The 24330-nt window shown below is 41.9% G+C and overlaps 1 protein-coding gene across 2 annotated transcripts in view; it reads right to left on the reverse strand.

Moving 5' to 3' along the window:
• Window positions 1–24330, reverse strand: part of LOC105487439 (caspase recruitment domain family member 6) — a 47656-nt gene extending 23326 nt beyond the window's left edge. Inside the window, exons 1-4 of one of the 2 annotated variants that reach the window (XM_071098985.1) lie at window positions 24164–24330; window positions 22955–23281; window positions 20915–21469; window positions 10492–11871 (exon numbers count right to left, since the gene is read on the reverse strand). In XM_071098985.1, coding sequence (XP_070955086.1) covers window positions 10492–11871; window positions 20915–21469; window positions 22955–23237 — 2218 coding nt within the window. In that variant the 5' untranslated portion in view covers window positions 23238–23281; window positions 24164–24330. Of the gene's footprint in view, window positions 1–9463; window positions 11872–20914; window positions 21470–22954; window positions 23282–24163 lie in introns of those variants that run through there. The other variant, XM_071098984.1, reaches the window with a different exon arrangement.

Here is a 24330-nt window from a genome sequence, read left to right on the forward strand (position 1 = left end):
AAAAGAAAAAAAAAGGCAAAAACAAAAATATGTCAACCAATACCTGAGATATCATCCCAACACAACAGTAACCTGGGCCTTGGGGACAGAGTGGCAAGAGTGGCTTGAGCAAGGGCAGCCTGTAACGCACATTAAGAAGTCAGTAAGGTCAATTCCCCAGTCTGGATGAGGTCTGGATGGGGAAGAGGAGCCCCAAGGAGTGCTGTGGAAGCCCTGAATGGGGCGCTTTCAAGAAGACAATGGAGACTCAGGCTTTTTATCAGATTGGGGCCAAACTCACAAGACTCCCAGAGCTGCCATTTATAGACCTCCCCCAGGAATGCAATTTTTTTCCTAGGGTCTTAGTATTAATATTCCTTGCTAACAAAATAATTTAGCGATATCTCTCCTACTTACACGTCCATTTATAGGCTCTCTGCAAGAAGAAAAATATGGCTCTTTTTGCCCGACCCCACAGGCAATCAGACCTTATGGTTGTCTTCCCTTGTTCCCTAAAAATCACTGTTATTCTGTTCTTTTTCAAGGTGCACTGATTTCATATTGTTGAAACACACAAGTTTTATAATCAATTTGTACTGTTAACACAATCATCACGGTGATCCTGAGGTGACATACATCCTCAGTTTAGGAAGATAACAGGATTAAGAGATTAAAGTAAGACAGGTATAAGAAATTATAAGAGTATTATTAAGGAAGTGAAAAATGTCCATGAAATCTTCACAATTTATGTTCCTCTGCTGAGGCTCCAGCTGGTCCCTCTGTTCAGGGTCCCTAACTTCCGGCAACACATTCCACCAGCTTTTGTGCCCAATTTTCCAGCAGGAGATGAATAATGAGTTTAATAAGAGTAACGGAAAAAAACCACCCCAGCCAGGATTCTTGGCCTAGATGGAAATATCTTTCTCTGAGCACCTGAAAACAGGCTTTTCGCCCAGGCTATATCTGGGTTTTTAATAGTAAACCCCTGTGATCTGCCTCAGCAGGGGTTCCTGTTAAGGGGCAGATTTCTCAGGTCAAGCACAGTGGCTCACTCCTGTAATCCCAGCACTTTGGGAGGCCAAGGCAGAAGGATTGCTTGAGTCCAGAAGTTTGAGACCAGCCTGGGCAACACAGTGAGACCCTGTATCCACACACAAAAAAATGAAAATTTTAAAAATTAAATGAAAAAAAAAAAAGGCTGATTTCTCAGGCCTACCCCAGACCTATTGAACGAGAATCTCTGGGTGAAGCTCTGCAATATGCAATTTTAACATCTACCCTATACGATTTTTACACACACTCAAATGTTAAAACCACTGCTTTAGATTTTTTTTTTTTTTTTTTTGAGACGAAATCTGGCTCTATCACCCAGGCTGGAGTATAGCGGCCCAATCTCAGCCACGGTGCAACCTCCACCTCCTGGGTTCAAGCAATTCTCCTGCCTCAGCCTCCCAAGTAGCTGAGATTACAGGCGCATGCCACCACAGCCGGCTGATTTTTGTGTTTTTAGTAGAGATGAGATTTCCCCATGTTGCCCAAGCTGGTCTCGAACTCCTGACCCCAGGTAATCTGCCTGCCTCGGCCTCCCAAAGTGCTGGGATTACGGGCGTCAGTCACTGAGCCGGGCCAGGAGGGTATGAATAATACTGACACCTTGGATTAGAAAAGACAATGTAGGGGCCAGGCACAGTGGCATGCACCTGTAATCCCAGTATTTTGGGAGGCCGAGGCGGGTGGATCACAAGATCAGGAGATCAAGACCATCCTGGCTAACATAGTGAAACCCCATCTCTACTAAAAGTACAAAAAAAAATTAGCCAGGTGTGGTGGCGGTCACCTGTAGTCCCAGCTACTCAGGAGGCTGAGTTAGGAGAATGGCGTGAACCTGGGAGGTGGAGCTTGCAGTGAGCCAAAATCATGCCACTGCACTCCAGAGCCTGGGTGAGAGAGCTAGACTCTGTCTCAAAAAAAAAAAAGAAAGAAAGAAAATACAATCTAGGCCGGGCTCGGTCTAAGAGGGCAGATCACCTGAGGTCAGGAGTTCAAGACCAGCCAGGCCAACATGCTGAAACCCTGTCTCTACTAAAAATACAAAAATCAGCCGGGCGTGGTGGCACGTGCCTCTAATATCCCAGCTACTTGGAAGGCTGAAGCAGGAGAATATCTTAAACCTGGGAGGCAGAGGTTGCAGTGAGCTGAGATGGCCCACTGCACTCCAGCCTGGGTGTCAGAGCAAGGCTCTATCTCAAAAAAAAAAAAAAGACAAAATGAAAGAAGGAAAAGACAAGGCCAGGAGCGGTGGCTCACACCTGTAATCCCAGCACTTTGGGAGGCTGAGGCGGGTGAATCATGAGGTCAGGAGTTCGAGACCAACTAGCCAACATGGTGAAACCCCATCTCTACTAAAAATACAAAAAAGTTAGCTAGGTGCAGTGGTGGGTGCCTGTAATCCCAGCTACTCTGGAGGCTGAGGCAGGAGAATCGCTTAAACCCAGGAGGCGGAGGTTGCAGTGAGCCGAGATCACACCACTGCACTCCAGCCTGGGCAACAGAGCAAGACTTTGTCTCAAAAAAAAAAGAAAGAAAAAAGAAAAGTCAAGACAGTCTACAGTCTAGTTTATGGAATAACAGAAATCTTTATGGCCTTGCAAGGTTTTTGGTGAATAAAATTTTTTTTAAACATGAAGAAAAAAAATCTTTATGGCCTTGTCAACCTCAATTATAAGCAGAGAGGCTCTCTAATGGAAAATGTTAATCTGGGAATACAGTGTGCAATGGGAATAGGCATGTCTTGGTAAACTATGTATTTGGGGAGGAAAAGGAAGACAAAGGTTTTTAAAGGCAAGAATGAGGAGGATTATATAATTGTTTTGAGATAATTACCTTTGGCTACAAAGATCAGTAACAAGGGTGACACCAGTCCAAGGTCAGATAGACAGTTGCTAGGCAGATGTCCTTGTAGCAGTATTTTTTTGTATAAGGTTGAGATGGTCTTTGTGTAAGATTATGTTTTTTGTAGTCTTTTTTGTTATTAGGCATAATACATGAGATTTCTCTCTCTCTCTCTTTTTTCGTAGACACAGGGTTTCGCCATGTTAACCAGGCTGAGTCTGAACTCCTGGCCTCAAGTGATCCACCTGCCTTGGCCTCCCAAAGTGCTGAGATTACAGGCCTGAGTCACCATGCCCGGTTGAGAACTATCTCTTTTTTTTTTTTTTTTGAGATTGAGTCTCGCTGTGTCACCCAGGCTGGAATGTAGTGGCGCGATCTCAGCTCTCTGCAACCTCTGCCTCCCAGATTCAAGGGATTCTCCTGCCTCAGCCTGCTGAGTAGCTGGGATTATAGGCACGTGTCACCATGCCCGGTTAATTTTTGTATTTTTAGTAGAGACAGGGTTTCACCAGTTTGGCCAGACTGGTCTCAAACTCCAGACCTCAGGTGATCCACCCGCCTTGGCCTCCCAAAGTGCTAAGAATACAGGCATGAGCCACCACGCCCAGCCAAGAACTCTCTCTTTATGGCTTTCCCTCGCTCCCTTTTTCAGGGTTTTCTTAACGTTAGTGACTCCATTTTGATTCTGATAACTTTCACAGCTTTCATGTGTGCTTTAGGGTAAGGAGCAGCCATACCCAGATCACAATAGCAACATTCCTTTATCAAACGAGTGTACAATCTAAAAATTTTTTGTCATTGAAACATCATTCAAAATTTGCTCTTCAATTTAGACCATTGCTACCACTCCCCATCACTAAAATAATGTATCGTCTATAAGTAGTAAATTGTGATCAATATTTGTTTTGGGGTACTATCTGTTGACTTTACCTGGGCCTCTTTCTTTTCTTTTCTTTTCTTTTCTTTTTTTGAGACAAGATCCCACTCTGTTGCCCACAGTGGAGTGTAGTGGCACGATCTGGGCTCCCTGCATCCTCAACCTCCCTGGCTCAAGGGATCCTCTTACCTCAGCCTCTCAAGCAGTTAGGAGCACAGGCATATGCCAACATGCCCAGCTAATCTTCTTTACTTTTGGTAGAGATGAGGCCTCACTATGTTGCCCAGGCTAGTCTCAAATTCCTGGGCTCAAGTAGTCCTCCCATCTCAGCCTCCCAAAGTACTGGGATCACAGGTGTAAGCCACTATGCCCAACCTGGTGTTTTTGATATTCTACAATATTGTGATTGACTGTTTCTCCTCCTCTTATTCCTGGATGCACAGTCATGCCACTAGTAACTGCATTTCCCAACCTCCCTTGCAGCTACATATGGCCATATGACCAAGTCTGAGCCAATGGGAGCTGATTGTAAAACATCTAACATTTCCAAGTCATCTCTAACTTAAAGTCAAGTTGGTCCCTCTGAACTTTGCCTTTTCTCGTTGTTTTGTAAACTGAATCAAAGAAATGAGAAAGACCAGCTTCATTCATACAGAACAGGATGATGCCCAAGGAAATGGAAGAATAACAAACCAGAAGGAATTTAGTTATTGATTAACCCTACTAAGAAAAGTTGCTCCATCAAACTAGACAGGCTGAAGTGTTACATGAGAGAGAAATAAGTTCCCATAGTATTTAAGCCATTATACTTTTGCCTTATTTTTACTACAGCATTTTAGCCTTTACTCTAATAAATACTAGTAGCTAATTAGCACTTAAAGGCACTGGTATTTGTTAGAGTAAAGGCTAAGATGCCCTTAGCTAATTAGCACTTAAAGGCACTTATTAAGTCAGACTGAACCACTGGCAATCAGAATGATGTTTATCTTCCCCACCAAATATTTTGGTTCTGTGAATCCTATATAGCAAACACCTTAATCACAAGAAGAGACCATGAAAAATTCAAATACCTAAGAAAATGTAGGAGATCAAGTGAAACAGGCAAAACCTAGGTTTATGAAGCTAATTTGATTCATTAAATGCACAACTTTGCCCAACACCCAGTCTTTGTATCACATTGGTATGCATGCCTTTCAAGCATCTCAACAAAGAACACAATTTTTTTAATGTTAAAAAGACAACTTTTATTTACTTTCTTGTACAAAATATAAATGAATTTAAGACGTTTGAGACAGAATTTTCAGGCCCGGCAGGGTGGCTCATGCCTGTAATCCCAGGACTTTGGGAGGCCAAGGTGGGAGGATCACTTAAGCCCATGATTTCGAGACCAGGCTGGGCAATATAGAAAGAAGAAGATAAGATTTTCAGGTGTCGAAAGTGGTAAATCATTGAGTGGCATCTGCTTACAAAAATAGTCAAGTACAAACTTGAATGCTTTCAATGTAGTAAATAATATATATATAATGTATATATATAAACAAGTTTTTGTGTTTTGTTGTTGTTATTATTGTTGTTTTGAGACGGAGTCTTGCTCTATCGCCCCAAGCTGCAGTGCAGTGGCACCATCCTGGCTCACTGCAACCTCCGCCTCCTGAGTTCAAGCAACTCTCCTGCCTCAGCCTCCCAAGTAGCTGGGATTACAGGCGTGTACCACCATGTCTGGCTAATTTTTGTATTTTTAGTAGAGACGGGGTTTCACCATGTTGGCCAGACTGGCCTTGAACTCCTGACCTCAGGTGATCCACCTGCCTCAGCCTCCCAGAGTGCTGGGATTACAGGTGTGAGCCACTGCTCCTGGCTTATAAACAAGTTTTGAGTTTTTCCATGTTTGACTGAGTACAGTTGGACTTGTGCTTTATGCAGCGGTACTCTTAAAATGTTGTTTCACGTGCTGAATTCAGGCTTTTTTTTTTTTGAGATGGAGTCTCACCCTATCGCTCAGGCTGGAGTGCAATGGTGTGATCTTGGCTCACTGCAACCTCCGCCTCCCCAGGTTCAAGCAATTCTCCTGCCTCAGCCTCTGAGTAGCTGGGATTACAGGTACCTGCCACCATGTCCAGCTAATTTTTGTATTTTTAGTAGAGACGGGGTTTCATTATGTTGGTCAGGCTGGTCTCCTGACCTTGTGATCTGCCTACCTCGGCCTTCCAAAGTGCTGGGATTACAGGCATGAGCCACCGCTCCTGGCCCAGACTTTCTTAATACATCTGAAAAAACCAACATTTCATGCTATCTATACTGCCTACTCCTAACACTATGTTTGACTTTGACACATTCAACCCTAGTACAAACTCAAAAATGTGATTGGCTACCTGTAAACATTCCAAAGCCTCGCACATAATAGATGCTCAATAAATAAATGTTAGAGACGGAAGAAACAAAAAAAAGAAAAAGAAAGAAGAATGGGATGGAAAGAGAGGAATCTGCTGGATGTCTCCTGCTTGCCCCTGCAAATCCACTGTCCATTCTGCTCTAAATCCTAAAAGGCTGGACTACATGGGCTGCCTGGACAGGCTACCTTACCCTCTGGCTTCTGACTGGGTTTGGCCAAGGGGATGCACCAGCAGCAGACCAGAGGTAGGGAGGAGATACTTATTTCCTTCAGGTCACTCACTGTAGCCTGCTGTATCCCTCAACGAACTAGACCCAAGGCCATTTCCAAACAGCTCTTCTGATTGGGGAAGGTACTTTCTTCTCTTCTATAGAGTGCTTTTACCGGATCCAAGGTACTGCACTCTCCTTTGCATTTTCTTTTCCTTTATCTTGTTCAGTCCTTTAGAAATACTTCCTTTAGGGCCAGGCACGGTGGCTCACACCGTGTAATTCCAGCACTTTGGGAGGCCAAGGCAGGCAGATCACTTGAGGTCAGGAGTTCAAGACCAGCCCAGTCAACATGGTGAAACCCTGTCTCTACCGAAAAACACAAAAATTAGCTGGGCTTGGTGGTGCATGCCTGTAATCCCAGCTACTCGGGAGGCTGAGGCAGGAGAATCACTTGAACCCGGGAGGAGGAGGTTGCAGTGAGCTGAGATTGCACTCCAAGCCTTGGCAATAGAGTGAGACTCCATCAAAAAAAAAAAAAAACCACTCAATATTGATTGTTTAATACATGTACAAAGGAAATATATTGTGATAGGATAATGTTCTCAAGGATTAATTATTCCTTTTCAAAGACCAGCTCTCATTCATTTGTCAATATGACTTTTTCTTTTTTGATGTACTTGAAGGTACTTTTTTTACACATAAAAGACTATTTGGGGGCTACTGTAGTGCTTTAAATTAAGAAATTTTACTAAAGTTACCAATTCACAAACTGAGGCTAAGTTCAATTTATAAACGTTATTATTTTATTCTTAATCTAGTGAATTTTAACACCCATTTTTAAAGTGTCCTTTTATCCATACTTGATGTCATTTACAAACCTAGTTAACCAAATGTCACTTAAATATTTTAAATTTAATACACTATTTTTCCTTAATGCCTCTAACAAGCAGAATTTACCCAAATGTTTAGAATAATATGAATCTAATAAAAATATAAATTCTGTGAATCTTAAGTTCTCTTTAACATTTCAATGTTTTTGTAAACTTTTGTAAACTTATCTTTTAACTTAAGAAAATTACAACTCTAAAATTGAAAACTCAGTAACATTTTAAATTTTAATCATGAAGTATTAGTATATTAATACCAGACCCTCTAATAAGTTCAATTTTCTTAACTGTTACAAATATTTAAAATATTGTATTAGCCTGTTTTCGCACCGCTATAAAGAACTACCTGAGGCCATGCGTGCTGGCTCATGCCTGTAATCCCAACACTTTGGGAGACTGAGGCAAGCAGATCACAAGGTCAGGAGTTTGAGACCAGCCTGGCCAATATGGTGAAACCCTGTCTCTACTAAGAATACAAAAATTAGCTGGGCGTGGTGGTGGGCACCTATAGTCCCAGTTACTCGGGAGGCTGAGGCAGGAGAATCGCTTGAACCCAGGAGGCGGAGGTTGCAGTGAGCCAAAATCACACCACTGCACTCCAGCCTGGGTGACAGAGCGAGACTCCGTCTAAAAAAAGGAAAGAACTACCTGAGACTGGGTGATTTATAAAGGAAAGAGGTTATTGACTCACAGTTCTGCATGGCTGGGGAGGCCTCAGGAAACTTACAATCATGATGAAAGGTGAAGAGGAAGCAAGGTAGCTTATATGGCGAAAGAAGACAGAGAGAACAAGGGGGTAGGTGGCACGCTTTTAAACCATCAGATCTCTGCTGGACGTGGTGGCTCACGCCTGTGATCCCAGCAGTATGGGAGGCCAAGGCAGGTGAATCATTTGCGATCAGGAGTCTGAGACCAGCCTGGCCAACATGGTGAAACCACATCTCTACTAAATACAAAAATTAGCTCAGTGTGGTGGCAGGCACCTGTAATCCCAGCTACTTGGGAGGATGACGCAGGAAAATTGCTTGAACTTGGGAGGCAGAGGTTGCAATGAGCCAAGTTCACGTCACTGCACTCCAGCCTCAGTGACAGAGTGAGATTCCATCTCAAAAAAATAAAAATAAACCATCAGATCTCATGAGAACTCACTCACTATCACAAGAACAGCATGGAGGAAACTTGCCCCATAATCCAATCACCTCCCACCTGGTCCCTTGTCCCTCCCTCAACACATGGGGATTACAATTCGAGATAAGACTTGGGTGAAGACAGAGCCAAATGGTATCAAATATGAAACAAACATAGATCTTTTCCAAAGTTAATGCCAAATAATTAATTTTATTGGCTGTTAATTCATTATTTCTACCTATAAGGGTTAAATGAGAGAGTTTTACCATTCAAGCAAATTGGGGCTATTAGCAGAAGCTAGTTGATTTAACCACACCAAATAAGCAGGGTTATCTGCTCACTGGCTGATATTGAACCAGAAACTTTTGACAAAGACATTTCTGGAGCAGCCAACAACTAAGACACTTTTTCAGACACAGAGGCAACTTTCGTCCTATTTTACAGTTACTTTGCAATTAGAGACCCTAACCCCATTCTTCTCCAAGTGGGGCTGTCTCATAGACCCCCATTCCCTGGGTGCAAGCTATACATTATCTAATAATACTCAAGATTGGATTCAATTATCTACTGCTTGATTCCAGTCTTATTTTCATATTTTTCTTCTTGGTTATGAATACAACTCTCACAGATATCTTAAAGATACCCAATTCAGGCTGGGAGCGGTGACTCACACCTGTAATCCCAACACTTTGAGAGGCCTAGGTGGGTGGATCACCTGAGGTCGGGAGTTCAAGACCAGCCTGACCAACATGGAGAAACCTTGCCTCTACCAAAAATACAAAATTAGCTGGGTGTGGTGGTTCATGCCTGTAATCCCAGCTACTCGAGAGGCTGAGGCAGGAGAATCTCTTTAACCTGGGAGGCGGAGGTTGCAGTGAGCCGAGATCGTGCCATTACACTCCAGCCTGGGCAACAAGAGCAAAACTCTGTCTCAAACAAACAAACAAACAAAAAGATATCCAATTCGGTCATGTATACCTTTCTTTGTTTTACATGCTAGTGACAGTAGTCTTTCACCTTCATGGCAACTCTTCTGCTTACTATATGATTGGGATGGCCTGGGTAAAGGATATGCTTTATAGATCTCTGGACTTAGTTCTTTTTTTTTTTTTTTTTTAATAATTTCAAGTTTATTATACAATATTTGGTCAAACAGGATGACTTACTCAAGAAATAGTCCAATCCTATTTTTCCTTGACTCAGCTGTAATGAAGATGGACTTAGTTCTTTAATGCTTCCCTCCCCTCTTTGGCCCTGCTTTTGAGTGGTGTGCCTTAGCTTGTGAAGGATTGGTTGAAGATGACTTAGGTTGAGTGGGTCTGGGCTGAGAAGGCTTAGACTTGGGAGGCTGGAGCTGGCTTGGCTTAGGTTGAGTGGGCTTGCATGGAGAAGGTTTAGTTTGGGAGGGCTGGGACTGACAGGATTTTTTCTGAGAAAGTGTAGGTTGAGAGGGCACAGAATGGAAGGGTTTAGGCTGGGAGTGTTTGACTGTGGATGCGTTGGACTGATCGGATTTGAACTGAGAGCTCTTGGATATGGGATAGGACCCTATTTGGAGAGCTGGATTTGAAGCCCTAACCTGCATCTTCATCTGGGCTCCTTGCTGAGAAGCAGGTCTTAGTTTTTGTGTGGCTCCTGCTGGTTGAAAGGACTGAGGATGAGGCTTTCCAATATGGGATGTTCTTATCAGTTTTCCAGTTGCTTCAGTTAATTCTGTTCCCCTAGTACAAGTTTGCTGAGGCCATGGCTTCCTTACTGCTCTTGCTGGCTGTGAACCCAGGGAATAGGAGTGACCTACCTGGGAGACTAGTGTCCCAGACCTTTCAAGAGTTCCTATCGTTTGTGGTCTCTCAGGGCAGGCCTGTACATGCTGACAAATGGGTCTTGGCGGTCTCCCAAATGTTCCATTCAAGTGACCTCCCCGAGCAACTCTGGAAAATTTCAAGAATCTTTCACCTGAATAAAATACCTGGGGATGGAAGGATTGAATACCAAAACTTTTACCTCGGCCCCGGGCCCTTGCATTCTGAAAGGGCAAAGGACAGAACCACTTAGGTCTCTGCTCTGACCCAAAGGGGTGGCCCATAACCCAGGGGGCTTTCAAGGAAACATGGTTAAAGTTACCTCCAATTCTGGTTGGAAAGGGCCAGGAGTTCTCTAGAAGAGGCCCGAATATTGGGGTACCATAGAGATTCTGAAGATTCTGGCTGAGCTCACATTGAGTTCCAGGCTCTTGTATTGGCATTAGAGCTTGGCTTTTAGATGAGCTTTTTAGCTGACTGCGTCTTTGCTGACCCTCATCTTCAGCTGTTCCAGCAATGTCTTCTCCTGAGGGAACTTGAATTCTCTGAGTGTTTTCAAAGTCTTCATCTACCTGAATCCCCAGCTCCCTGGCCAGTGCGGCCATATCCTCCACAGACACACATCTGAGGGAAGAAGAGAACATCACTTCCTGGAGGGCAGCTTGAAGGCCCTCCATGTTCTTCCTTCTGTCCCCAGCATCTCCCCCTTCCCAAAACAGTAGCTGTGCTGGCTTCAAGTTCAGCATCCTCTGAAAAATTTGAGCCTCTTCACTCTCCCTGGCTTGGGGACTGAGAACAAAGTAGCATCTTTCAATGGCAGCTTCTCCTAAAAACATTAGCAAGTCCCATTCCTTCTCACCTAGACAGTCAGTGAAAAAAAACACAGCTGAAGAAACTTCCATCAAAAAACCAAACTGAGTCCAAAAGCTTTCTAGATTTCCACGGAGATTAGCCAGAGCAACAGGCTTTTGGAAAAAACAGGGGTTTTCCTTTCTATCATCGTTATCAGGAAAACACCACGTTATCTCAACCAGGCCATCAGAGATTTGCCGGGGAAGCACCAAAAGAGGCAAATCTTGATGAAGAAAGATTTTGTGTGATTTCAACTGGGCAGGGCTGAGAAGTGTGTTGAGGATTCTGGACTTAGAGAAGCTACAGTATCTTAGACGCACAAAAGAGATGACAGGCATCTTCATGAGAGTCAGAAACTTTTCTGTCTCCCCTGTAGGCCCTCCTGAAAACTGTGTGGACTGCTTCTTCACAATGTCCTTCATGGCCCCCAGCATTAAGATACTTTTGTTGTTTTCTGCATCTGGCAGTAGCAGGGGAAGAGCAAACTGGCACTGATACATGTTTGACATGACTTGGCGTTGCAAAGAGCTATCTGAACACAGCATGGCGGCACAAAGGACATCAAGGGGATTAATGGTTTGTATGTCTCGAATTTCCAAATTCTCCACTCCAGGCAGCAAATCCTCCTTGCTATCTTCATCCAGAACCTTGTGCCTGAGGATTGAATCCCTAGCCGTCACATCTAGTGCCTGAACTTTCATCAGGAAATTCCAGGCTAAGTCTGCTGCACTCTCCGGGGTCCACTTACATCCTCGATCTAAGGAGAATTGTGTAACAAAATCTGGCAGAACCTTTCTGCTTCTATCCATGTTCAAACATAACAGGATGTCTTTAAACGCCTTTTTTCTTTCTGTAGGAGAGAAGATAATAGTGAATGCCATGTTCAGAATCTCAATTTCCCCCATCGACTTCTTTTTTTGAGACAGTCTCACTCTGTCATCTATGCTGGAATCCAGGGGCGTGATCATCATCCTGGGCTCAAGGGATCCTACCATCTCAGCTTCCCAAGTAACTGAGACTGCAGTCACCTACCACAATGCCTGGCTACTTTTTATTTTTTTAATAGAGATGGGACCTTGCTATATCGCCCATGCTGATCTTGAACTCCTGGTCTCAAATGAACCTCCCAAAGTGCTGGGATTACAGGCATGAGTCACTGTGCTCAGCGTGACTTTTAAAATTAAATAAATAATCTGCATCATTTTTTGCTTTGAGACAGAGTTTGAAAGAAAACTGTCACCCAGGCTGGAGTGCAATGGAGCCATCTCAGCTCACTGCAACCTCCACCTCCTGGGTTCAAGCTATTCTTGTGTCTCAGCCTCCCGAGTAGCTGGGACTACAGGTGTGTGCCACCATGCCCAGCTAATTTTTGTATTTTTAGTAGAGATGGGATTTCACCATGTTGGCTAGGCTGGTCTTGAACTCCTAGCCTCAAGTGATTAGCCTGCCTCAGCCTCCCAAAGTGCTGGGATTATAGACATAAGCCCCTACACCTGGTCTAATCTACACTTTCATTGCAAAAAAACCGAAACAATATAAATAAAGTAGAAGTCTCCTTTCACCATTCTGGCAAGTCATCTTTGTTTTTAGGGGAGATATCAATATGGTACAGTATATTTGCTTCCCATCCTTTTTCTATGCAAGTACTTAAGTATGCATGCATATATAGAAATAAATAGTTTTACTTAGTAGATGCTATTTTTTTTTTTTTTTTTTTTTTTTTTTTTTTTTTAGATGGAGTCTGGCTCTGTCACCCAGGCTAGAGTGCAGTAGCAAGATCTCAGCTCACTGCAACATCCACCTCCCAGGTTAAAGTAATTCTCCCAGCCTCAGCCTCCCGAGTAGCTGGGATTACAGACGTGCGCCACCACACCCAGCTAATTTTTGTATTTTTGTAGAGAGGGAGTTCCAACATGTTGGCCAGGCTGATCTCCAACTCCTAACCTCAAGTAATCCACCTGCCTCAGCCTCCCAAAATGCTGGGACTACAGGCGTGAGCCACCGTACCCAGCCCATGCTATTTTTTTTTTTTTTTTTGCATAAATGATATTATACGAAACAAATAATTCTTCAACTTCTTTTCACTTAGTGGTATTACTTGCAAATTATTTCAAGTCAGCATACATACTGATCTACCTAACTCACTTTAGCTATTTCATGGTACTCCATGGTTTGGATGGATGTAACTATTTTAAACAATTGCCTATGGATGATCATTTAGGTTTTTTATTTTTAAAAAATGTGCTAACATTTACATGCAGCAATGCAAAACATCTTGTTAAGGTTAAATTATATACATCTATGAGAAATACTCTAGGTTGATACTGGTTTTTTGTTGTTGTTGTTGTTGTTGTTGTCTTTTGAGACGGAGTTTCGCTCTATCACCAGGCTGGAGTGCAGTGGCTCAATCTTGGCTCACTACAACTTCCGCCTCTCAAGTTCAAGTGATTCTCCTGTTTCACCCTCCCAAGTAGCTGGGACTATAGGCGTCCGCTGTCACGCCCAGCTAATTTTTTTTTTTTTTTTTTTGTATTTTAGTAGAGACAGTTCACCATGTTGCCCAGGCTGGTCTCTAACTCCTAAGCTCAGGCAATCCACCCGCCTCAGCCTCCCCAAGTGCTAGGATTACAAGCGGGAGCCACTGTGCCTGGCTTTTTCTTTTTTTTTTTTTTGAGACGGAGTCTTGCTCTGTCACCCAGGCTGGAGTGCAGTGGCATGATCTCAGCTCACTGAAACCTCCACCTCAGCCAGAGTGGCTCATGCCTACAATCCCAACATTTTGGGAGGCTGAGGTGGGCAGATTAGTTGAGCCCAGGAGTTAAGACCAGCCTGGGCAAAATGGTGAAACCCTGAACAACCTGGGTTCAAGCGATTCTCCTGCCTCAGCCTCCCGAGTAGCTGGGACCATATATACGGGTGCCACAACACCTGGCTAATTTTTTGTATTTTTAATAGAGATGAGGTTTCACTATGTTAGTTAGGATGGTCTCGATCTCCTGACCTCTTGATTCGCCTGCCTCGGCCTCCCAATGTCCTGGGATTACGGATGTGAGCCACCGCACCTGGCCGATACTGGTTCTTTCTTAAATTTATCTCTTGCTGAAGTTTACAGGAACTGAAGATTTTATTTCCTTCAAAGTTTTTCTCAGAGTTTACAGGCTATACCTAATTTTTCCTGATCTCCCATTTTCCAAACTATCTTCTACTTTTTTTTTTTTTTTTTTTTTTTTGGAGACAGGGTCTTGTACTGTTACCTAGGCTGGAGTGCAGTGGTGCAACCTCACCTCACTGCAGTCTCAACTTCCTGGGCTCAGGTGATCCTCCTGCCTCAGCCTTCAGAGTAGCTGGGACCACAAGTGCACACCATCAACCCCACCTAACTTTTCATTTCTTCATTTTGTAGAGACAGGGTTTCACCATTTTGCCCAGGCTGGTCTCAACTCCTGGGCTCAACTAATCTGCCCGCCTCAGCCTCCCAAAATGTTGGGACTGTAGGCACGAGCCACTCTGGCTGGCCTACCTACTTCTTATAAATACAGAGATAGTGCATAACAGAGAGAGAAGATCAGATTGGATTTCCTACTCCTGACAGATGGCCAGCTAGTGTAAAAATGTAAAATTACCCTTAAAAATAGCCTTGAAGAAACAACAGAAGAGAAAAGCATGGATTTTAGGAATTAATAAAAGTAACTATAAGAAGCCTTTGAGTAGTCTCAAAGTTGCTTGAACTGGTATATGTGTTGGGGCAAAACGGTGAGGGGGAAGTTGAATCTATCATGAAGAGTTCACAGAGGAAGCAGTGAGAGAGTAGGTTGCAGGACAGCTTTTAAGTTCTGCTTTTTCCTGTCTCATACTTTCCCTTAGGAAAGCAATTCTCTACTTCTTCAGGCAGAAATTGGTACTCATGGCTGGGTGCAGTGGCTCACACCTATAATCCCAGCACTTTGGGAGGCTGAGGTGGACAGAACACTTGAGGTCAGGAGTTTGAGACCAGCCTGGCCAACATAGTGACAACCCGTCTATTAAAAATATCAAAATTAGCCAGGTGTGGTGGCAGGTGCCTGTAGTCCCAGCTACTCGGGAGGCTGAGGCAGGAGAATCACTTGAACCCAGGAGATGGAGGTTGCAGGGTTGCAGTGAGCCGAGATTATGCCCCTACACTCCAGCCTGTCATCTCAAAAAAAAGAAAGACATCAGTACCCACAGTATCCAAGCCAGGTATGTCCACAAGGTAATAACAGTGTCACTATGGAGCAGATCAAAGCAACAGAGTAGATGTACACACAAAACAGAGATGTATCTAATTAAGCACAGAGCTAGGTGAAAAAAGTATCAAGAAACTAATCTGTTTTATAAATTAAAAATTCATAAAAATAACTCAACTAAGGCAAAAAGAAATAAACAGAGATTTCAGCTGCCACCCATGGAAAAGGAGTCTAAATTTTTAATTTAAGCGCAGTCAGGTTAATTGGAGACAAAAACAGACCAAAATAATATTCAGACTCTTGGAAGAAATATAACAATCTAGAGTATGACCTATTATATACAATGGATAGAACACAATCCAAAGCTAACAGACATAGGAAGAAGTAGGAAATGTAACTCATACTCAATGGACACTGACTCCAAAATGACCCAGATGTTAGATTTAGCATATAAGAATTTTACAGTCAGGCACTGTGGCTCATGCCTGTAATTCCAAAACCATGGGAGGCTGAGGCAGGAGGATCATTTCAGCCCAGAAATTCAAAACCAGCCTGGGCAACATTGTGAAAACCCTCTCTCTACAAAAAATACAAAATTAACCAGCCATGATTTTCTGTGCCTGTAGCCCTAGCTACCTGAGAGGCTGAGATGGGAGGATGGCTTGATCCTCAGCCTGGGAGGTTGAGGCTGCAGTGAGCCAAGATTGCACCACTGCACTGTAGCCTGAGCAACAGAGCAAGATTCTGTCCCCCCTGCAAAAAAAAAAAATTAAAATTAAATCCACAATGAATGATTAAATAGGATTTCTCCGGAAAAAAATAGAAACTACTTTTAAACAGGAAATTCTGGAATTAAAAATCACAATATATGAATTTGTTTAAAATCACTACTTGGGCTAACAACAAACTGGAGATGACAGAAGAAAGTAAATATCCAACCTGAAGAACAGAGAGAAAAAATATTAAAGAAAAATGAGCAGAGTCTCTGGAACCTGTAGAACAATACTTTTAAAACTCTAAAATTCAGGTACTTGAAGTCTCAGAAAGAGAGAAGAGAAAAAGTGAGAAAGAAAAAAATCTTGGTAAATAACAGCTGAAAAGTTTCCAAATTTGATTAAAAGTTTTTTTTATAGATTCAGGAAACTCTGCAAACACTAAGAGAAAAAAAAAATCACACCTAGATACATCAGAGTCAACTGCTCAAAAAAAAATTAAGAAAAAAATCTTGAAAACAACCAGAGATAAATGACATAGCACTTATCAAATGACTGAAGATTTGGCATCAGAAACAATGGAAGCTACAAGACAGAGAAGGCTGGGCGCGGTGGCTCACGCCTGTAATCCCAGCACTTTGGGAGGCCGAGGCGGGTGGATCACAAAGTCAGGAGATCGAGACCATCCTGGCTAACACGGTGAAACCCTGTCTCTACTAAAAAGTACAAAGAAGCAGCTGGGCATGGTGGCAGGCGCCTGTACTCCCAGCTACTTGGGAGGCTGAGGCAGGAGAATGGCATGAACCCGGGAGGCGGAGCTTGCAGTGAGCCAAGATCGTGCCACCGCATTCCAGCCTGGGTGACAGAATGATACTCCGTTTCAAAAACAAAAAAAAAAAAGACAGAGAAATGGCATCCATAACACGTTAAAGGCAAACGTTGTAGAATCCTATATCCAGCAAAAGCAACCTTCTGGAATGAAGGCAAAACAAAAACATCTTTCAATAAACAAAAACTAAGAGAATCTACCACCAGCAGACTTGTACTAAGAGAAATAATAAATAAATTTTTCAGGCTAAAGGAAAATAATATAAAATGAAAACCTAGATCTTCAGGAAAAAAGAAAGGCCACAGGGAAAGGGAGACATATTAGTTCCACCCAATGGTTGAACCCAACTACAAGCTGGAGGGGGAAGAGAGTCAATTGATACTGTCTACACAAGTTGACCTTCTATAGTGCAGAGCACACAAGGCAATAGTTTAAGCCTTTCTGAGACTTTGACACTGTGATATTTTTTACATAAAATTTTGCATGACAAAAAGCATGAAGACCTCCCTTTGAGTTAGAACTTTTTTTTTCAGTTCTCAGCTGCACAGACAAATATTACTTGAGAAAGAAACAAAGAATAGCCACATGCCTCCAGTCAACTAGAGTGGATGGGTGGCCATTAGACTTACATTACAGATCATAACTACATTATTATTAAGACTTCTCTTGATCTGTTTTGCTAAAGATGTTTGATTGATTGTAATAATGTCCCCAATTAATGGATTTCTGGTATCCATAGTCTTTGCTATCTTACTTTGCAGGAAGTAGAATTTGTTTTCCCCCAACCCTAAACCTGATTTGGCTTTGAGACTTGCTTTGGTCAACAGAATGTGGCAGAAGTAATGGTGTTATGGGTTCTTTGCTCTCTTACTTTGCAAGAAGTAGAACTTGTTTTCCCCCAACCCTAAACCTGGGTTGGCTTTTAGACTTGCTTTGGTCAACAGAATGTGGCAGAAGTAATGGTGTTATGGGTTGAATTTTGTCCCCCTCAAAAAGATATGAAGTCCCCCAGTACTGCAGAATGTGGCGTAATTTTATAAACAGCATCTATATCTTTACAGAGGTAATTAAGTTAAAATAAGGTCTTGGGGGTGGGGGGGCCTAAATCAATATAATTGGTGTCTTAATAAAAAAGAAAAATTTAGACACAGAGACATGCACAGAGGATAGATGATGTGAAGAGACACAGGGAGAAAATGGTCATCTATAAGTCAAGGAATGCACGAAGCTACCAGGAGCTAGGCAAGAAGCCTGAGACAAATCCTTTCCTAGCACCTCCGGAGGGAGCATGTCCCTGCTGATACCTTGACATTAGGCTTCTGGCCTTCTGAACTGTGAGACAATAAACTTTTGTTGTTCTAAAGCCAATCATTTGTGGTACTTTGTTACAGCAGCCCTAGGAAACTAATACAGATGGCATGATGATCGTTCTCAAGCTAAGACTCAAAAAGCCTTCACTACTTCTCTGTCTCCCTCCCTCCACCTTGCTCTCTCTCCCCTTCTCTCTCCTTTACCCTCGTCATAAGAATATATTTGGCCATGCACAGTGGCTCATGCCCATCATTCCAGCACTTTGGGAGACCGAGATGGGCGGATCACCTGAGGTCAAGAGTTCAAGACCAGCCTGGTCAACATGGTGAAACCCCGTCTCTACTAAAAGTACAAAAATTAGCCAGGCATGGTAGTGGGCAACCTGTAATCCCTGCTACTCAGGAGGCTGAGGCAGGAGAATCGCTTGAACCTGGTAGGCAGAGGTTGCAGTGAGCCAAGATCATGCCACTGCACTCCAGCCTGGGCAACAGAATGAGCCTCCATCTCAAAAAAAAAAAAAAAAAAAAAAATATATATATATATATATATATATACACTGCATCTATTCTGAGAACAAGCCCAGAGCAGCCTGCTAGAAGATGAGAGACCAGCCTTCAACTACCTCATCACACATGCATGAGTGAACCCAGGGAAGACCAGAGAACTGCCTAGCCAACCACAGACATGTGAACAATAATAAACTCTCTAGTGTTTGAAGTGACTGAATTTTGAGATGATTTGTTATGTAGCATTATTGAGGCCAAGAGTTCAAGACCAGCCTGGACAGCCTGGTGAAATCCAGTCAGTACCTGATACAGAAAAAAAATTTTCATGAAAATAAAACAATATGTAAGAGACACACTGCAATATTAGAATGTTACCTATGGAAGAAAGTAAATGGGAAATGGAGAAAAAAACAGAATAGATAAACGGGATTTTTGCAGAATAATGATGACACTATGCAATGAATTAATTAATTAATTCAACCCTATGCGCCAACTAAAATAAATAAATAAATAAAAATTAAGAATGGGGCCCCAAAATAATCATGTATTAAGAAGTTATTTGGGGGTGGGGTAAGAGGCATGGGTTGAATTATGTCCCTCACAAAATTCGTATGTTGAAATCCTAACCCCTAGTACTTCAGAATGTGATGTTATTTGGAAATAGGGCCACTGCAGATGTAATTAGTTTTAATAATGTTATTAGGGTGGGCCCTAATCCAGTATGACTCGTGTCTTTTATTTTGGCCAAAGGGATGCACGCTCAGGGACAAGGCTATTTGAAGGTAAAGACATATCAGAGGGATGCTTGCACAAGCCAAAGAGTGTCAACGATTTCCAGCAAACCACCAGGAAAGCTAGGATCCTTCAGATCACATCCTTCAGAAGGAACCAACCCTTGTCCAGGCGCGGCAGCTCATGCCTGTAATCCCAGCATTTTGGGAGGCCGAGGTGGGTGGATTACTTGAGGTTAGGAGTTTGAGACCAGCCTGGCCAACATGGTGAAACCCCGTCTCTACTAAAACTACAAATATTAGCCAGGTGTGGTGGCACGCACCTGTAATCCCAGCTACTTGGGGAGCTGAGGCAGGTGAATCGCTTGAACCCGGGAGGCAGAGGGTACAGTGAGCAAGGTCGCACCATTGCACTCCAGCCTGGGTGACAGAGTCTCGCTCTGTCTCAAAAAAAAAAAAAGAAGGAACCAACCCTGTCAGTACTTTGATTTCAGATTTCTAGCCTCCACAAGAAATTTGTGTTTATTGTTTAAGCACCAATTTTGTGGTATTTTGTTACAGCATCCCTCACAAACTAATATAAGGTGTGATGAGGAAGAAATGACTCTCTTCCTACCCGTAAGTGGATGACGAGTCCCCAAGATTTGAAATGAATGTGAGATGGTAGTTACATTTTCATCCTCTACTCAGAACTTAGTGATGTTTATTTTCCCAGGCAATATCACTCCAATGAAACACTTCTCATTTTGAATTTTCATTAAGAAATATTCAGATTTGGCCAGGTGCAGTGCCTCACACCTGTAATCCCGGCATTTTGGGTGGCCAAGCTGGGCCGATCACTTGAGTCCAGGAGATCGAGACCAGCTTGAGCAACATGGCAAAATTTCATCTTTACAAAATACAAAATTAGCCAGGCATTGTGGTGGGTACCGGTAATGCTAGCTACTCAGGAGGCTGAGGTGGGAGGATCACCTGAGCCTGGGAGTTAGAGGCGGTGGTGAGTCATGATCGTGCCACTGCACTCCAGCCTGAGTGAGACTGTGTCTCAAAGACATTCTTTTTTAAATAAGGAAATATTCAGATTCAAGACACAAATATAATTCTCATCAAGATGGCATTATGTGGACTGGATCAAGCCAAGTAACAATATTTTGGGATCTTAGCCATTTACTGACTGTTTTCACTTAAATAGTCAAACCCATAATTCCCACATCTCTCTGGTCACAAAGGCATTAAAATAAACAAAGTGATTTAACCTGAGGAATAGGTTAGCCTGAAATTAATGATTAGTAACTCCTTGTACGTATTATGGGAAATTAATGATTGGCAGCTCCTTATACGAACCTCAGAAATTTACAAACTGACAATCAATATTTACTTTTGTGTATGCTGTCCATCATTTCGTAGGTCCTGGGAGCTCCTTTAAGTCAACACCTACCTCAAGGAGATTCCAGATCAGAGAGGCACAAGGAATTTCTTGGTAGTTGATTTTCTGCTGACATCTGTGCCTTTGTCATCCTCCTATCCCCATTATGTCATGGTAAGCTTATTAACTTATTAAGTTGTTGCCTAACTAACTATGCAAGGTATTTCCATACCTTCTATACTTTTCTCCTGTTCCTCCTCCAATGAAAGGTTGGTTTCTGATTCCTCATAACTTGGTTCTTCACCGGAGAACTCTGTGGTTTCTGAATTCTCAAAGTCCTCTTCATCATATCCAACGTGCTCTGGGTCATCGTAAACCTCCTCTTCCACAGTGGCTTCTCCATCTTCAGGGAAGTCAACAGATCCTAGATATTCCTCTTTTCCTAAGTATAAAGAATCATCTAGTTCCTCATATCTCTGTCCATCCTTTATATATGTAATAGTTGCTGGAACTTCATATCCAACTTTCTCAACTGAATATGATAATGTGACTTCCGGCGTGTCATATTCCTTCTCATTCTTCCTGGCAGACAAAGCTGTTTCCCTATGACTAGTTTTCTTGTCCCTGAAAAACTCAGAGGTTTCCAAATCCAAGTGTTCCTTCTCACTGAAGAACACTGTGATCTCAGGGGTCTCAGGCTCTTTTATTCCAGGAGAAAAAGCATCTTCTGAATTCTTGCTTGCCTCCATAGATTGAGGAGGTACTATATTCTCATATTTTAAAACTTCTGCAAAGAAAAGAAAAAGAATTGTTTTTCCCAATTAAGAAAAAGAAACTGTATAATAGCTGGAGTTCCTGAGGCCTCAAAGCATCATCCCTCTTCTTTTTCTTTTTCTTTTTTTTTTTTTTTTTTTTTTTTGAGACAGAGTTTCGCTCTTGTTGCCCAGGCTGGACTGCAATGGCACGATCTCGGCTCACTGCAACGTCCACCTCCTGGGTTTAGGTGATTCTCCTGCCTCAGTCTCCCAAGTAGCTGGGATTACAGGCATGCACCATCGTGCCCAGCTAATTTTTTTTTTTAGTAGAGACGGGGTTTCACTTTGTTGATCAGGCTGGTCTCAAACTCCTGACCTCAGGTGATCCACCTGTCCCGGCCTCCCAAAGTGCTGGGATTGCCCAGCCGCCTCTTATTTCACTGGAGGACAGAAATACCTAACACCTCTTATATAACTTGCATGTCAACATATCAACTTTCAGAACTTTCTTTTTTCCACTAAAAAATAAAAAATCAGATCACACCACTGTCTTGCTTAAAGTTTGAGTCCTTCCCAGCAACCTTCCAGGGTAAGTGAGTAAAACAAAAAATTTGAATCATATGAACAGTGTTTACTTGTGGACTTACTGTGACTCACAACAGACTCACGTCTCCTGGGGCCACTGCTAATGAAATCTGATCACAAATACTTTCTAATCAGTAAACAAATGGCTCTAATTTGGAATAGTGTGCTTTAGAAATAATAAAAAAAATTTTCTAAGCATATAAATCTTGTCCTAAATTAGGTAGCATTAACATTCACCTTTTTAACTGAGCCTCTACCTCTAACATCCCTTAAAATAATTTTGAATTTTTTTTAGATTCCTAGCAAAGGAGCTACACCTAGTCCTAGTAGTAATTTACAGAATTGCTAAGCAACTGGAAGAATTGCTTTTTCGTGGACTACTAGTTATCTTTGAACCATTTAAGAATTAGCACTGGAACTGCTCTGGAAAACAGCTGCTGCTGGCATTCTTACCACCAAAAAAATGAAACTACTGATCTGCCATCTATGTGTTAAAAATTATTTTCCTTGTATTTTCAAAATGGCTATACTAAGTGAAAGATACAGCTTGTGGTCTTGGCACTGTAAATATCCACAAATTCACCTACTTGAAAAACAAACCCTGGATTGTGTTATTATTAACAGTATTTTCCTTCCAACTGTGAGAGTTCAGCATGTTACGGTCAGTATAATGAGCAGTTTACGTTAGCATTCAAACAACTGCAAGTTTTGAGTACAGTCTGAAAAACAAATTATCGATTCCGTAAACCAATAAGATGTTAAATTTCAGAAACTTTTTAAATTCCAGTTTTTCCCTGTTTCATATTTCAGTAAAAATTATCTCTGGAAAAAGACTAACAAAAATAAAAGGCAACAATTTTCTTTTTTTTCTTTCTTTTTCAGAAAGTCTGCCCCCTCCCTCTCACCCCGGAAAGTATACAAATTCAACTTACCGTGCCTTAAGCCGCAAATGGCAGCGGACTGTGGAAAAGTACTAAATAAACACTTGAGAAAATGCTGACAGGTAGCCTCTCCCTTTTTCTGTACCAAAATTAACAGCTTCCGACTCTTCTTCAGGAGATCTGTAACATTCTCCAGAGTCTCATACTCTTCCTCGGAAATCAGCCTCCGAGAAGTTAACGTGTCTAAGATAGAATCAGGATCATGTTGGAGGATTTCAAGCAACTTTTTTCGTTCTCTTTCTATGATCTCTGAGGGAGTACTCTCAGTAGCCATTGTTCCTGTTTCCTCTAAACCAGGAAATGGATTATGAAATCATCCTAATGAATAAGTAAAAGTTGAAAACAGAATGACAAAGAACAATTTTATTTGGCTAAGCTTTAATATGTCAATGATGCCTAGTGTTGGAGAGTGCAGATACAAGCACAGTGGGGCAACTCAGCTCAGAGCACTCTCTGATCCGGGGTCCTTGTGGATTATTTATCTGCTCTTTTGAAGGCTTGATAAATTCTCACCATGACTCAGACCCAGGGTCACCTCCTCCAAGAAGTCGCTCTTGAACTTCAGGTTGGACTAGGTATTCCCTGTTCATAGAACTATACTATGATGCCAAGATTGTAAATTATTAATTAATATTTGGTGGGCAATCTGGCAATATACAGCAATAAATAAATAAAGTTGAAGACAGATAAAAATAAAACTTCATATCCTTCAACACAGCAATTCCAGTTCTAGGAAATTATCTTAAGGAAATAATGAAGCAAATACTCAAAGATGTATGTACAAGAATCTGCATTATAACATTGTTTACAATAGTAGATAATCGAAAATAACCAAAATTGAGGTTTAGGGAATAAATATTGACATGTCGACAGTGAAACACTAAAGAATTGTTAAAAAGGATAAAGTACATCTCTACCTATTGACAAGTAATGATATCCATGATATATTGCTATGGAAACAGCAAGTTATAGATCTCATTTGTGTTTTAAAAAAGTTAATGTGTATATAGTATATGTATACAGTATGTGTATACAGGTATACATTATATTTTAAAGAAGACACTCAAGAGATATCCCAAACTTTAACACTGGTTATCTCTGAGAATATGATTACAGGGAAATTTATACTTCCACCTTAAACATTAGTATTTAATATTTTATATTTTTGATTTTTTATTATATTTATTTTAAGAAAATTACCTGGTTGGTCTTTATTTACTCCTTCATAGTTCACAAGAACCTGAAAGCGATCTGCTCTGCATAACTAGCAACAGGATACTGGATGAATAAACTGTGATATTTCTTATAACATAATATTACATGGCATCCAAAAAGAATGAACTTCAGTGACCCACAATATAGAGAAA

The sequence above is a fragment of the Macaca nemestrina genome, chromosome 6 (genome assembly GCF_043159975.1).
Source record: "Macaca nemestrina isolate mMacNem1 chromosome 6, mMacNem.hap1, whole genome shotgun sequence".
NCBI lineage: Eukaryota > Metazoa > Chordata > Mammalia > Primates > Cercopithecidae > Macaca > Macaca nemestrina.